This window comes from Panthera tigris, chromosome X, assembly GCF_018350195.1.
Source record: "Panthera tigris isolate Pti1 chromosome X, P.tigris_Pti1_mat1.1, whole genome shotgun sequence".
NCBI lineage: Eukaryota > Metazoa > Chordata > Mammalia > Carnivora > Felidae > Panthera > Panthera tigris.
This window is the reverse complement of record NC_056677.1, coordinates 108,679,196-108,694,954: the sequence shown is the minus strand read 5'-3', so window position 1 is coordinate 108,694,954 and position 15,759 is coordinate 108,679,196. Positions and strand designations below refer to the sequence as shown.

Genomic DNA, 15,759 nt, shown 5'->3' with positions numbered 1-15,759 from the left:
AACTAGGCAAAATGGTCAACATTTTTCTTTTTGGCATGTCTTAGTGTTTGCTTCTTAAGATTGATTCACTTGGTTCAGTCTCAAACTAATTCCTTGACTCTTAGGTATCCCTTTGAAAGACAGTGGTCACCCCTCAAAAAAAATGTTTCACAGTTTCAGCATGGCAATAATATATAGTCTATATATCTTTGATATGCCAAAGATAGTTATAATAAAACTGCCCTGGAACTTATAGTGTCGTTATAAGACAGTATACAGTCATATATATATGTAAATATATATATATATATATATATATATAAATATGTGTGTGTATATATATATATATAAATATGTGTGTGTGTATATATATATATATATATATATATATACACACTGTCCTATAACTGTACCATATACTATCTTATGACACTGTAGGTATAGTTGTATATACATATATATATGTACATACATATATATGTATAAAACACATAGTTTTAGCCTTTAACTCTTATAGCAGTTAATATAAAAAATATAGCAGCTTATCATATTTTCCTGATACTATGCAGGGTATTTGGTTACCTTCTACATTCAACTGTATCTAATAGCATAACAGTTTTATACCAAATTGAATAGAAAATTTTGTTCAAATAAATATCATATGTGAGGAGAAATACCTTTCTTCCTATGGTTCAGTACTTTAAGAGTGAGCATATAATCTCTTAGGGATAAATGGAAAATCCTAATCACTGAGAGTAGAGTAGTTTTTTGGTTTTTGCCAGAATCATAAATGCCCCAGTTTGGCAACTATTATGAAGTGATACTGACATGCTTTAAAGTTATTTTAGAAAACTTTATTAATTATGTAAACATACTAAGCACATGGTATTATATACCTGCCCTTGAAACAACCTGTTGGTTAACTGATAAATTAATCAGCTAATTTGTTTGGAAAGAAGACCTAAAAAAAGTCTTTATTTACTAACCACAGTAGTTCTTTATGATATCACTTTAAAAGCACAGTTTTTAGACTTTTTTTGCTGGATTTGGCTGATTTAAAGTCTGGTTTCCTGAGCACAATGTCAGAAGACTCCCTTTCCCCTTAATCAAAAACAAAACTAAAACCTGTCGGGCTGAGCGCCCCCTCTTGATGAAAAGCCTGTTTGCTGTATGTTCATAGTCCAGTCCACGGTTGTGAGAAAGAAGAGGCTGTGGTAAAATGTGCCCAAAATAAATATGTAATTGAAGTGAGGTAATTCCTTTAAAGAAAACTTAATGTTCGCTCTTATACCTAAGAATCCAAGAATTACTTTGATTACCTGGGTTGGTGATCTTAAAACTGAGCTATAATTATAAGCATGGGAAATTACTGGACTTGCATGTGCTCATTAATTAATATTGCAAAGAATATCTTTCGGGTTAAAAATTATTTCTCTCAGTAAAGATGTAATAATGAAATCTCTCTCCTTTACTTTTCACGCTTTTCTGCATGGTGTACAGGGCCCATACTGTGCATGGCACCCGCTTCAAGTGTTGGTAGGTTTTGTACAAACATTCTCAACTTTTTCTAATCTGAAAAAAAAACGTGTTTTTCTGTCATGACTGTGAAAGAGATGAGTGACTGAGTGATGTGGCTCCTGGGCCACTGGCTTGGGGGGAAGGGCATGTGGAGTCGGGGCACAAAGAAGAGAGAAAACAGACAAGGTAAAGCAGGTTGAAAATGTTGCTGGAGTCTACCTTTGCCATCAGGAAAGCTGAGCATACTTATGACAAAAGTTTCAAGAAGCTATTTCTGTCTCCGTTTCCGCCACTGTGGCTACCAGACCTTCCCCTCTCCTGCTGTTCTGATGCACCTCTGTTGTGATCGTAACAGTTTATATGTACACATTATATCTCAGAAAAGCAGTTGCATTGCTGAGCATAGGCAGGCTAGGGCACCTCGTCCCAACTAAGAAGAAAATAAGACAGTTCTGCACTTTTGTAGCTGATGTCCTAGCTGCATTTTGACATTTTCTGAGGATTTAAGATGTAATATGGTGCTGTTTCATATCTTTGTGGAATCTCAACACTGCTACACTCTGGGGTCCTAGTTGGTTGCCACTGTGGCCGAACACTAACCCTGCCATGTGTCTGTTTGCGTCCTACAAATTGCAGCTGAAATATTTTGAAACATTTCCTTATCTAGCCAGAGTGGACACTTTTGTTCTTAGCTTTACATCTGTGACTAAGACATTTTAAAAGATTTCAAATGTATAATTTGTAAAGTATCACAAAATGATCCTTCCCTCCCCCCCCCCAAAAAAAAGTTATTCATGAGATCTAAATCATTCAATACTCAAATGTTGAGAAAGGATGAGTTAAGCAGAGTGAGAGCATTCTGTAGTGTTCTAGAATGAAGTGCCATGTGCGTGGAAACCAGGCCCAACAGAACCCTTTCAAAATGATTCTTTGGGATTATGTAATTTTTAACAGTCAGTTACACGCAGATCCTTTAATTCGTCACCAACACAATCTGGTGTCCCTCTTAAGACCATTTTTAGGGACACCTGGGGTGGCTCGGTCAGTTAAGTGTCTGACTCTTGATTTCGGCTCAGGTCATGATCTCATGGTTCACGAGACGGAGCCCCGCATTGGGCTCTGCACCGACAGCGCAGGGCCTGCTTGGGATTCTCTCTCCCCCTCTTTCTCTGCCCTTCCCCTGCTCGTGCATCCGCAGGTGCACACACACTCTCACACACGCACGTGATAAAAATCAATAAAAGCCCATTTTTACATCGCCCCTACTGCAGAAGATAAGAAAGTGACTTGTTTCTGGTACAGGAGTTCCCAGCTCCTACAGTCCATGGGAACCAGGCACGGACCAGGAGAAAATAGCTCCGTGTGCTACAGGGAGGAATTATCCCACCCCCCCACCCCCACCATCTCCTATCAATCCAGTGCTTTTCATCCTATTTGAGAGCTTGCCACGGCTTAACCTTCATCCTGTTGGTTGCCCAGAGTAGATGCAGAACCCAAAAGGGACTAGTGTTACCGAGGGATTGGCTGTCCCCTGAAGGAAATGGAAACATTTCCACTGATACTGACGGGAGCATCGTACGCATGTGGTTAGAACAGACTTCTGCAAGTTGGGAAAACGTGTCTGTGTCTTCACGTTTTGTGACTCCGTACCCCTGTCTTTGCACCTAAGAGCTCTGTGTAGGAATGCAAACTGCGTGTTTCAGTGGCACTGCATCCTGTATAGTTGCTGTGCTCCTAAAGGGAAAACAAGAGTGTAGAATCGGCATGTGATACAGTAAGGGGTGTCTATAGGTAACAGCTAACCGGAGATACACATAAGGGCTAAGTACAGGATTTCTGTTGATCACCATTTGGGGTACATCTGTGGTTTCTGTGACATGGTGTATATTGATCTTCCTCTCTCCGTGCCATTCACTTGCTCTGTAGACTTTCAGAAAATCTGAATTCAATGGATGTAGACATAAATTATTATATATGCACGCTCACCATTCACACATTAATTCCTTCGTTTGCTTTCCAAAATGAGCTAGGAATGAGAAAAGCATCTAAAAAGCTTTCAAAATGGGCTAGAGACTAGACAAGGCAAAAGGAAACCGTCCTGAGAGAGATGTTACAGCTGCTAGCCATACAGTCATGGCTGCAATAATTGGGATGAAGACCAGATTTTGCCATATATTTACCATGAAGCACCCTGTGTGTTTGTTTGGTAAATAGCCTAGATTTCCAAGGGCTTTGCCAAAGCCGTACTTAAAAATCTGCGTGCACAGTCCACCGTATTCTTCATATCTGCTCCCCTACCATACACAGGCCCACCAATCGAACTGCCTTGTTGTTGTTGTTGTTGTTGTTGTTGTTGTTGTTGCATGTAGATCAGGTAAGTACATCTATAGTTGTCTCTTTGCACCTGCAAATGCAGTGACGATACTCAGGTCTATAAGTTAGTGAACCCAAACACCAATCCACACTTCCCTACTCACACTCAGATGTGCAAACCAGCCACTTGTCTGCTTCACTAGGTATTCCTATAGATAGCCTTGGTAGAATCAGATTCTGTCATATGTACTCCTTGTAACCCTTTCTGAAATTGTGGCCTTTTAAGTCAACTAGAATGTGATTCTGCTAAAAAAAAAACAAAAACAAAAAAAAACTAACTGGTTGAGAATGATTCCATTTTCCTTAATGGTAACTATAATTGGCTTTCCCCTTTTCTCTTTTTAAATTTTTCCCCCTTCCACGCTGTGTTGCTTTGCACTGACTGTGATTGCATGTTGCACCCTGGTGTATCCATCGTGATGATGTCACATGGCTTGTTGCTGTGATACCTACCACGCCCCATTCCATCGTGTATGTCATGGCTGCATAAATTCTCCACCCTTCCGTGTGTTGCTTCCATGGTTTCCTACTGAAAGTGCCCATGATGCACGGTGCAACACCTACCACTGTGTCTGCAGCAACACCACCTGCCGCCAGCGTTCCGTTCGCTGCAACAGCCGCAGGCAATCAGGTTTGGCCATTTATTTTACCTGTTCAGATAACTACAGCGTGTTGGTAAGGCGCAGTATATGCTTTTTGGATTGGCGCGAGATGATCCAGATTCCTATGTGTCTGTTGAGCAGTTGTGACATTTAGAATTTTTCTCGTTGCGTATATTCTAGCAGAATGAATCTGCCACACATCCTCAGATGAATCCGGTTTTCTCATGTTCGCTCAGGTACCAGAGGTTGCCCTTCATATGCCGTATCCACGATTGTTGCTGTCACACCAATCCTCAAATCCATATACTGGGGGTTCCTTAAATGCTTCCTCATGGGTCAGGAGAAGAATTTATTTTCTTTTACTACCATCTTTCTGGTCATTGCGCTTCAACTTTCATTGAGTACAGTCATCACCTTTACCTTCAGATCTGCTGGAGAGAAAGCGAGGTAACACATTTCTCTCCAGGGCACAGAGATCCTTATCATTGCCCAGTGATGACATCAGAGATGTCATACTGACGCTCAGTGACACACAGTGATGACATCAGAGATCTCACACTGACATTAGATGTGCTTGTGTTGTTGTGGTTTTCATTCGCTTTAGGTACTTACAGGCAGAGTCGCAAGACAAATTCTAGGCTGTGGGAGAGTCTTGAAACTGTAATGAGATACGTAGAATAACTATCGTGTAATGTTATGGCTGTTTTGCCTTACGAAGGTGGTAACCATGCTTCAAGACTGCACATCCCACAGCTGCTTCCATTTACAAGTACGATAACCACACGGCACATAGAGCATTAACCCATTGGGGAAACAAACCACATTCAGACCTGTGCTCTGGACAATTAACTATTAGCGGATATGGTGAATATGTCTAAATTTTTCTGTGAAATTGATTCTGCTTATTAATTACCATGCCCCAACAGTGAACAAAATAAATGGAATTCTCTCGAGAAACTATTTTAATCTAAAATCTTTTTTACTACTATAGATACCCCCATTATCAATAGATGAACTGAATAGCAGCATGTTTGTTTCACAGATGTAGAAGTTACCAGTAGAACAGTAAGTTGCTTTAAGTACTAATATGAATAATATGTATAGGTTGTATCTTTTATTTACACAATTGCATTTCTAAGGGCTTTGGTAAATATTTTCATTGATAGATATTGCTTATAACTTAGAGCTTTATTTAAGCATCCTCAACTGTCCAAATTGAAATGTGGGGAGCAAATCATGCAGTTTTTTTCCATGAAAAATGACAGCCGGTACTGTATTTTCCCAATGAGCTTACAAATTCTGAAATGTTTTCCTGTTATTAAAGGAGTATGATTTGTCAGCCCAAGGCACAGATCACTTTTGAATTTTAATCCTTTAACACTTTTCTAGCTTCATTTTTTTTGTTAGTGCTGAAGTAAAGCAAAACAATTTTGTCACAGTTTGACTAAGATGAATATCTTAAAGCCAGTAAGCAGTATGCTTCTCCCATGATGTTGTAGAAGATAGTGCTTTTAAAGTCTGCCATTATGTGTTGCTTTCCATGTAAGTCTATCAGAATTGCTTCAGCTGTTTTGAATTTGAGTGACACAATTTAGTAATGTAATCATTATTTTCATTCAAATCATGGCTTTAAAGAAATGTGTTGTTGTTGGATTCCCCTTCCCCCCCCCCACCCCCACCCCCCACCTTTGATCTCCTCTTTGCCTGGTCCGGGGCAGCCCTAGCACATACTTAATTTGAGCAGTCATTAACTTGGAAAATGTGACTTTTCAAGCCACTTAAGACTCCTAGGTATCTTAATTAATTAATAATAGGGACTTATTCAACAAGTGTACCACTTCTGAATGGCATTTGTTAGTCATTGAAAATTTGAGGTTCTCAGAACTGGCTCCAAACACTCACTCCGTCCTGGGCAGAGCCTACAGCTGACTGCACATTAGATAAACAAGTCCCTTCAACCCTAAGGAGTGTTTTAAAAAGACACCTTCGAGGGCATGGAATAACTGAGGTACCTGTACATTGTAATTGTGTTCAGGGGTACCATTTGGGATGATGGCAACTTGGGAATAGCACCAAACATGAGAATATGGGTTTTGCACTCACTTGCCTGATTCTCATGGGCTGCTTTCTTTACATCAAGGTAAACAAAAGTGGTCAAATATAATTAGCTTTCCAACAGTACATGTTTGAGAATCGTGATTCCTTTCTGCCAGATTCCATTAGAAAACGTAGAGGTATTTGGCAGACCGTAATCACTTCAATGTGTAACAGATGTTGAACATTTCCCCAAAGTTCAAAACTGTAATTTTGTAAAATACTATATACCTAGATTTCACACCTTGGCTATTTCCACATGGCTCCAAAACGTTCAGATTAAAAAGTTTAAAGTTTGGTTAATATTTGCTTGTTGAAGAAAGTAGAGAGACGGGTGGATGTTCATCAAAACGTTTAAGCGTTGTGCGGATAATGCCTTAACTTAGGGCAATTCTGTACATTAGCGCTCAGTGGCAACCATAAACTGTCATGGTATATGACTCTTGGCGACCATTTCTGACAGCCCCATTTCCACAGATGTAGAGCATGAAACTCAGGGTGGGTAATATATTGGCAGTTCATGTACAGAACTGGCACAAGAGACAAGTATCCCGACTCCTGCTTCAATAACCCCTTAATGTTTCTCACTCTTTCTTTCTTCTTCCATTTCAGTCGAAATTCTGAACAACAGAGCTATGGAGTATCAGGATCTCTCCGTGAGAACCTCCATATGGCCTTTCTATATATATTCTCATAGGTCTTCTACCAACACAAGAATAAGTGTGGTACAGTCAATATATTAAACAAAACCCACTTACCAACCAACAAATTCAAACAAAAATAAAACATTAACCAATCAGTGCAGATGTTAAAACATGAATAGAAAACTACCATTTATCTTATCTGAATTATTAGGTAGAACATGACCGTAACATTTTGTCATCTGTTGCATTATTCTTTGTGATTTTCCAATAACAAATATGCTGAGTGAATCTCTACAGTGGACTGTTGGCTTACTGTGCATTCTTGGTGGATAAATGTTCATCTGTTTTGAAGTGTTACCTTACTGTTTTGTTTACACAATAGTCTATTGGGTTGATTTAGAATGTAGCAAGTGTATCCAATACCGTTTTTCCCACTATTGTATTCTATTGTATTGTATTGTATTGTATTGTATTGTATTGTATTGTGGTGTGATGTGTTGTGTTAGGTTTTTACATACTATAGTGTTTTCCTCTAGATGTGTGGTGTTTGATTTCAACTAAAATATTACTAATGGGAAGCAGAAATGTCTGTGTTTAAAACCATTACAGATTAATATTAATATGCTTTCTCTCTCTTTAGAACATGTCTGTAGGTTTCTTGGGGCAGACTTTTAAAAGGCCTCACTTTTGAGTGTGCGCAAAGCCTGTTCATAAGCATGCATGTGTATAATTTGTACCTGCAGATCTGACCTTGCATAATACAATCACGTGAGTAGGTATTTTTGGTGAGAGAGAAATAATTACCTGCAAAAAAAACCCAGGAAACTTCTTGAAATATGAACCTCTAATCTCACTCCTTAAGAAGCTTGCAAAATTACAATTTACCTGTAAGTGAATTTGTCTGCATTTATCCTAAAAGAATTATGTAAGGTGCCCGTTACATTTTTTTGTGATTCAAGGATCCTATCTCCTAGGTTGAGCATCTAAAGCTCAGCCATTTGTCAAATTCAGCTGAAAATTGTTACTTGGAGGCTTAAAGGTATGCTAATTGTAGGTTATAAATTAAACAGAGAGACGGAGGGGTAGAGATAGTTTTTACATTTTGGAGGAAAGTGTGTAAAAAAACATTGCAACGTAACCTTTTACACAAGTGCCATTCTCTGAATACAAATGGCTCGTGCTCTTTAGACTTGTCTTTGAATAATAAGTAAGCTCCAGTCTTGCAAAAGTCAGGGTGAAGGAGATTTGATTCGAAGGGAGGCCCTTGTCCCCCAGATGGACAGTCTTTCCAACTGATCACAGTTGGAGCCCGAGTATGGGTTTGGAGAAGTGGCGGGGTGGCGAGGCGGGGTAGGAAGGCATTTTAAATTATTCTCTGATTTACTTAAAACTTATAGGAGGGCTGTCCACGATTGTCTTTAGCTTCCATTCGACTGAATTTCCAGTTCTGCTGACCACTTCAGTGAAGGAGCAGGTGCCTATGCCAAGTGCTGCCCTTCCCAGACTTGATTGACAAGAGTCTCTCCTATCATAACCCAGCCATTTGTTTGTTTCTTTATTTAGGTCTGTTTGTTTTTATATGTATTTGAAAATTATAATAGAGAGGTTTTTAGCACCCTTTGGATGAAACAGACCAGCTATACCCCATAGAGCTGAGCTGAATTCACATTACTAATACTTATGAAATAATTTATAACCAAGGAAAATAGTAATTCCTATGGCATGTGATGTAGCTCCTCCATATACTCAGCGATTAAAGTTACTATTCTTACACAGTGCTGGAACCGTAGGATATAATATTTGCTACTAAATATTTATTCTTTCACTAGAAAGCATGCAATCATCAAATTTAACATGTAAACCAGGTTTATTTTCCTGCATGAAAATGACAGGCAAAGAGAAAATTCCCACTTAGGATACCTTAAGCTGGCTAGCAGCATTTGAATCACAGAACGATGGAGTTGGCAAACCCTTCTCACAATCGATGAAACCGAGGCCTAGGGCATGTGACCTGCTCAAGGCCACCTGCCTACCTGATCGGTGACAGTGAGACCCTGAACAACTCTCCTGACTTTCTGTTGTTCCTCTGTTTCACATTGTTTGTGCTTCGGAACATTTGAGACCCCATCCCGAAGCAGATCAGTATAGCTCAGGATACAAAAGAGCAAAAAATAGCTGTTTGGTATGTGATAGCCTGTTGTTCTTAATTCGCAATCCCAGATCCCGGTCATCGGTAATTTCAAGATATTGTCATCTGTTAACAGTATTGCCTGGGGTTACAGAATAAGAGGTGTCCTGACTTTTACCTGTTGATTCCTTGAACCACTTAATTTCTGTTTCCCGAAATCTTAACATTCTTAGAGAAGAAAGTAGTGTATGCCTTTGTGAAATGACTTGTGTGTAGAGCTGAGTTTTGTGTAACTGTGCCAGTCCCTTTCCGGAAGGGCAGAGCTAATCCCACAAATCGGGGAAGGATACACCTGAGCCAGACTGGTTGTATTCCTTAAAGGGGTTAGAGATGTTTTCAGTGCAGAACGAACTCTTTTTGTGTCATTCGACGTTCCGCGAAAGCATGCTGTCTCATTTCACCTTTGAAACTCCCGGCGAAGATGCACATAGACAAGAAACCTAGAGAACAGCAGTGTTTCTGATGCTGTGAGCACTGGAAGACATCAGTAGTGACTTGTTTTTTAGTAAGAGGGTCCGTGAAGGATATTCAGGGTAGTTGTAGATTTGGTGCCATAATATTTGATAATGGCTGGCATTTTACAAGTTGCTTTGTAAATGAATTTAAAGAAAGAAAACTCAAAGCACTAAAGTTTTGATCAGATGTGAAAGAACTTTGACAAAAAGGCAATTTTAAGATAGCACTCTTTAAACTAGTTGTGCAATGTCTTATTCAAATTATGTTTATTCAAGAAAAGAAGAAAGGAAAGTCATTAGACTATAAATTCGCAGTTCAAAAGCCAAGTCACAAGACTAATCAGTGACTCTAAACAACAATTTACTGGATGAATTGTATATATTAAATTCCAACCACTTGTGATTCTTAGTTAACATTTTATAAGCTTTGTATATGACAAGGGCTTCTATTCTTATTTATCCAAAATTATTGTCTTTGTCCACTTCTCTCACTCAGCCTTTTGCAAAATTAGGCCAGAGTACTGAAACTTGGATAAAACAGGTCAGGTATACAGAGAAAATCATCTAGAAGTTATCTGTTAAGAGGGTTTTAGTAGTATCCAAAATTTTTTTTTCAAAAGGCACTATGTGACCATAAGTATATCTTAAAGAGGGATAAAGATTAAATTAAAACCAAATGGATTCATAAAATTGCTACTTAAATACAGTATTTACTTTGACAATTGGAGCATGATTCTCTAACCAGCTGTTGCGTTTCATCTCACTTGTCTAGACTAGAGTCTAATTTGTAGTTCGTTGTCATGTGAAAAGCCATCTTCTCCCTCCTCCATCCACCTTCGCCATCCGTTTTTTGAACATGTGAAAGCACTTTGATCTTGCCGTTAAGTGTTGTCCTCTTTTTGTCTCTTCTCCATTTCTACACACGTTGAACTAGAAGTAGGGAAATCTGATTCCCCAATTCTGTTGAATAGATGTAGGGAGATAGTGGCCTAATTTTTCATTGTACCAGTCAGTGCCTGTCAAAGGCACCGGAATGAATAGTATCGAAAAGAGTGTCACAACTTTTTTTGCAAACTTAGTTGATTGCGTCATCAAACTGTCGATTTAATTACAAGATCTGGGTTCTGAGCACCAAGTCACCGATTGGTGCCATGTTTTCATTTTTCTTTTTTAGTTTTTAAGGTTTTCATTTCACTACGTTTTTTGTATCTAAGTAACTCATGAACTTAATTTTGAAGGAGAGTTAGAGAAAGTTGGATTTTACTACATGTATTCAACCCACCTAGATAGGTTTGACACTGATACTGAAGCATGACAACATAGAGATTATAGTCCATAGTTATTCTTTACAGCTCACAGTTTAAGAACAAACTTAACTTTATATACAAATAATAATTTTTAACTAATTATATTTAGTCGTTGCTTGAGCAACAAAACTACAACATGGCTACCTTTAGACACATTTTTTTGATAATAATTTTACTTGTAAACTATACATGGTTTTTGACAGTATGAGCCTGTAGAAGGTACAGCTCAAAACTCAGAGAACAGATCTAGCGGGATTTTCCTTGAAGCCCAAATTGCCACGCAAACGCTGAATGTGTGTCCTTGTATGACTTTTGGATCAAAAAGTTTACAACACATGGATTCTAGAGTCAGCTTTATAGCTTATAGAATTTGTTGTGTGGATAGGGTTATTCCACAGTGTTTAGACTTCAAAACACAATTATTGCATTTATAATCTATTACCTGACCTTTTTTCATGACGTTGTGTTTTCCAAATTACCCCGTGCAGGAGGCGTAGCTGTCACGGAAAAAATTCTCTTTTCTGGAATTGTGTACTCACACAAATATATCCAAGTGAGGATTGAAGAATGATGAAAGCCTATTTTGAAATGAATTCCGATTTGTAAAACCATGCATAAAGATACTGTGGAATGACCCCTTAACAGTGTTTGAGAGGCATATGCTGCAGCCAACTGATGGTCTCAGTTAGGGTGCGACTGTGTGAGAAACACCTTTTTTGCACTTATGTACATAGTCCATGAACACTATGCTTGGAGTTTTTTGTTTTTTTAATATAAGAAATCTGTGATAATAGTGGAAAAGTTAGTAAGATAGAGGTATTTCTAAGGCCTTGAGAAAGAGGGGGATTTTGCTTAAGAAGATGTAACTAAAGCCTGATGTTGCTTTGCTGTTGCGGAAGCTTTCTGGTTTGCTACAGGTAGGTCACCAAAAGAAAAGACTGGTAACTGGTTACTCTCCATTGTAAACACACGCACACACACACACACGCACACACACACACACACACACCAGGCAGGGTTCTGGCAAAGGTTTTCTTTTTTCAATGGTTGCAAGCAGTAAAACACCCTGTAAGTTACAAGATGGAGAGTTCCATTCTGATCAACAGAGATTTCATCTTTGATAGAAAATTCCATATTGAGAGGTATCAGTTACATCAATTAATACCCACTTCAGTGACAATCAAATTGTTAACATTCACCACTATTTCCCCCTTTAAAATCCATATCCTAAAACCAAATCGGCAACCATTGAAAGACTTAATTTAACAATTAAGTGTGGCCAGCTTGGGGCATTTCGTTCCCTCTAACAACAACAACAAAATACCCCTGGCACAGCTGTTCAGTGGAAGCTGTTTTCTGACTTCCCTTTACCAGATTAGAAAGTGCTTCACTGTGCCGCCACAGCCTCCCACTGCTTGACCTAACAGAAGAGAACCAGTCCCAATCTTACATACGGAGCTGGAAAAGAATGTTTTAACCAGACCGTCCCTGACAATTGGAGCTCCCCTATCACGTACCAGTCACCATTTCACTTTTTGTCGTCTCCAGGCAATGAGGTTAGATGGATGACCATTGGTACCTGGAGTCTTTCGCGTCTTGGGGTGTGTCACCCTCGCCTTGGAGAAGTTACCCACCCTGGGATTAAGGGAGTTGGTATTAGTATCACTTACCCATGTTGATGGTCCTCATTTACAGAGACAGGAAGATACGCCAAAGCCAGCAAGCAACCAAGCCTTAACGGTTGTCCAATAGCTCAGGGCCAGTTGGTTGGCAATTTCTCTTTTTCTCCCTTCAGCCCTTAATCATTTAGAGTCGGCTGTACAACTAACAGCCCGACCGTCTGACCAGCATTTCCACTGGTATAAAATGTAAGCATTCATGCCTTCTGTAGTTAGGGACTCCCAACTCCAACCTCATCGCCAACATACTTTCCCAACTTACCCTGTGTTCTTGTGTTGACACTTCCTTGTGCATCTGTACGCCACGAGAATATATTGTCATGAGGTCAATAGACATGTAAGATTTTAAGTGAAGAATCATCTATAAAACAGTAAGAATGAACCTAGAAGCATCACAAAAGATAACCGATTAGTTGATGGCATGTTGTGCACACTGACAGCCGTTGGGTCACGCTCTTTGGAGCTCAGACACAGTGGCTCTATCTCAGTAAGTCAAATTAGAGAATGAAGTATAACAAAATGTGAATGACTCGAGGCCAAAAAGGGACCTTTGTTATTAAAGCCGGGAAAGGGTTCAGTTTGACTAGTTCGTACAGTTTCCAGAGCCTCCACCTGGCCTGGAAAGAACCATCCATTACTACTCCAAAGCAGGATTATTCCAGGAAATTTGATCTTTAAATAGAACCCATCCTCAATTATACCGTACCCGAAAGGAAAAAATATATCACTATAAAATAAGCCACAACTATTTGAAAGTATTGCAAAAATTCTCACCTTCTACATTGTACACCTTCTACATTGTATTACTTTAATTAAAAAAAATACCTCTGTAACAAGACCTAAAAGTAACCCAACTTTAAGCCATGCTCTTTTCTCCCAACCACACAACCTAAAGATTTATCTGTCATAGAACTGCATGGTTGCAAAGCTTTATGTCTGTATACAGATGCTATTTGTTCATGATGGAAACCAAATTATTCTGTTGCTGTGTCTTTTGTGTCTAGCAGTTGAGAGAATGATCGGGCCATCATACCCTTGGGTTCTGGGGTTGCCCTTTTCAAAATAAATTTCCTTTTATTATTACTGTTAGTGCTTGATTATTTGCAAATGAGCCATTTGTTATCACGGCCCCAAGTTACAATCTTTTAAATGTAAAGATGTTCCTAAATGTACTCTTTTTAAAAGAGCTTTCTGTAATGTTTGTATAACAACGTTCCAGTATGATGTAGAAAATGGAAGCACACATTTGGGGCAGAAGAATGCCCATTTTGAGATCCCCGTGGAGAAGAAAATTATTAGCCACATGCGACAATTAACAATTTAAATAATGACCACAATAGTTCAGAAATGTAAACTGTTCGCATCATATTTTGCCTCCAAAATGCAATAGTTCATTCCCTCAACTGCTATCAATAGGTTAGATGCTTTGACTTTTTTCTGTTCTCCCCCCCCCCCAAATTATAGTGCTCTACTGCTTGTTTGTGTTTAGAAGTGTGCATTATGCAGTCATTTTAGTATGCTACTTCTGCATTGTTTATTTTTGGTTCTTTTAATAAAATGTGTAAATGTCTTGGTTATGTCTTTTTTTTATGAATCCATATTCACACATTAGGAGTTTACTTAAAAGCTACTCCTGTTCTAGTATATCAACCCTAATATTTAGTAATTCTAATACAAAATTTAAATTTATGATTTGGTTCAAAGATCTATTTCATGCATAAAAGAAATTTATTTCCAGATATACCTTCAGTATTATGAATTATATAGATAATACATTCATTGTATTAGACATATTATTTCTTTGATAGTGAAGTTACTAACACCGGAAAGGCACATTTGTATTTTAGTAAAAGAAAACTAAACATTTTGAGATAATGCTTACTGGCTTCTATTGTGCTTCAGAAATCCTGAGGCATTTTATAAGATACGTTATTAGAAGTTTGTATTTTCTGGTAATTCATTTCTATCTTGCATCTTCAGTGGAACATAGGAAACCAGTGTTGTTCATTTCATTTTTTTCAAGATGGGCATCAATGGTTTCATAACAATGAGATGCATGAATTTTTCCATCAAAATGTTCTCTCACTTAAAATTGGTTTTCTCCAACAAATGGCACTGGAATGAACAGATAATGATTTTTCTTCTTTAAGAAAGCAAAATGTAACTTGATAATACTTTATTCTGACAGATTTCTAACTACTTAAAAAACGCTAGTTGGGAATTTCTCTGGATTGGCCACTGTTTGGTAGTCGGGCTGGTAGAAAACTCAGGCGAAGAGGCTTTGGCTGAGACGAGAGGCTGTGGCAGATTAAAGTATTCTTCACGTGTCTGTAACTGTGCAAAGAGCCAGGGAGGAAATCCAGTGTCGGCCGAATCATACAGAGCTAAGAGCTCCCTTGTCCCTTGTTCCCTGCTTTCCTCTTTCTGCTGCGTGTGCCTCCCACTATGGCACTTCTCGATAAGCCGACTTTGAGCCCGTGGGCGTGTGGTACATGTTTCTGTGAGTCTGTGGTAATCCCAGCATGAATACCAGTTCACTTGGACATTTACAAAAGGTCTTTGGCCCCTTCAGAATCCAGTTTATGTTTTCTTCTTCGAAGCTGCTGAATGATAGATAAGCATTCAGGGCAGGCATTCCCAACCACAATCAAAATGGAGTTTCTCTTGGCCAGAGGGAAGCTGACCCACAGGCAAAACCGGATATGGATGTAAAGGTTAGCGTGGTGCTTTTCAACCTCTTTGTTCAGCTCTTCTAAGAGTCTCTCTGTGGTGGCTTCTGGCTCCCTAGAAGCCCCAGGTAGCAACTTGGGCCTGCTAACCCGGACAAATCTGGGCTTTTTTCCTTCGGGAACTTCCCTGCTGGGCACCTCAGGCTATGGAGAGCAGCTCCGAGCTGAGATCTAAGAGACCACTCACGCTA

The 15,759-nt window shown here is 39.0% G+C and overlaps 1 protein-coding gene across 7 annotated transcripts in view; it reads left to right on the top strand.

The window, feature by feature from the left end:
• Nucleotides 1-14,409, top strand: part of MBNL3 (muscleblind like splicing regulator 3) — a 110,966-nt gene extending 96,557 nt beyond the window's left edge. For 5 of the 7 annotated variants that reach the window (XM_042973899.1, XM_042973893.1, XM_042973894.1 and 2 more), the window contains 4 exons: nt 1,480-1,515; nt 4,407-4,501; nt 5,464-5,537; nt 7,179-14,409. In XM_042973899.1, coding sequence (XP_042829833.1) covers nt 1,480-1,515; nt 4,407-4,501; nt 5,464-5,520 — 188 coding nt within the window. In that variant the 3' untranslated portion in view covers nt 5,521-5,537; nt 7,179-14,409. The remainder of the gene's footprint in view (nt 1-1,479; nt 1,516-4,406; nt 4,502-5,463; nt 5,538-7,178) is intronic. The other 2 variants (XM_042973895.1, XM_042973896.1) reach the window with 2 other exon arrangements.
• Nucleotides 14,410-15,759: the final 1,350 nt, after the last annotated feature.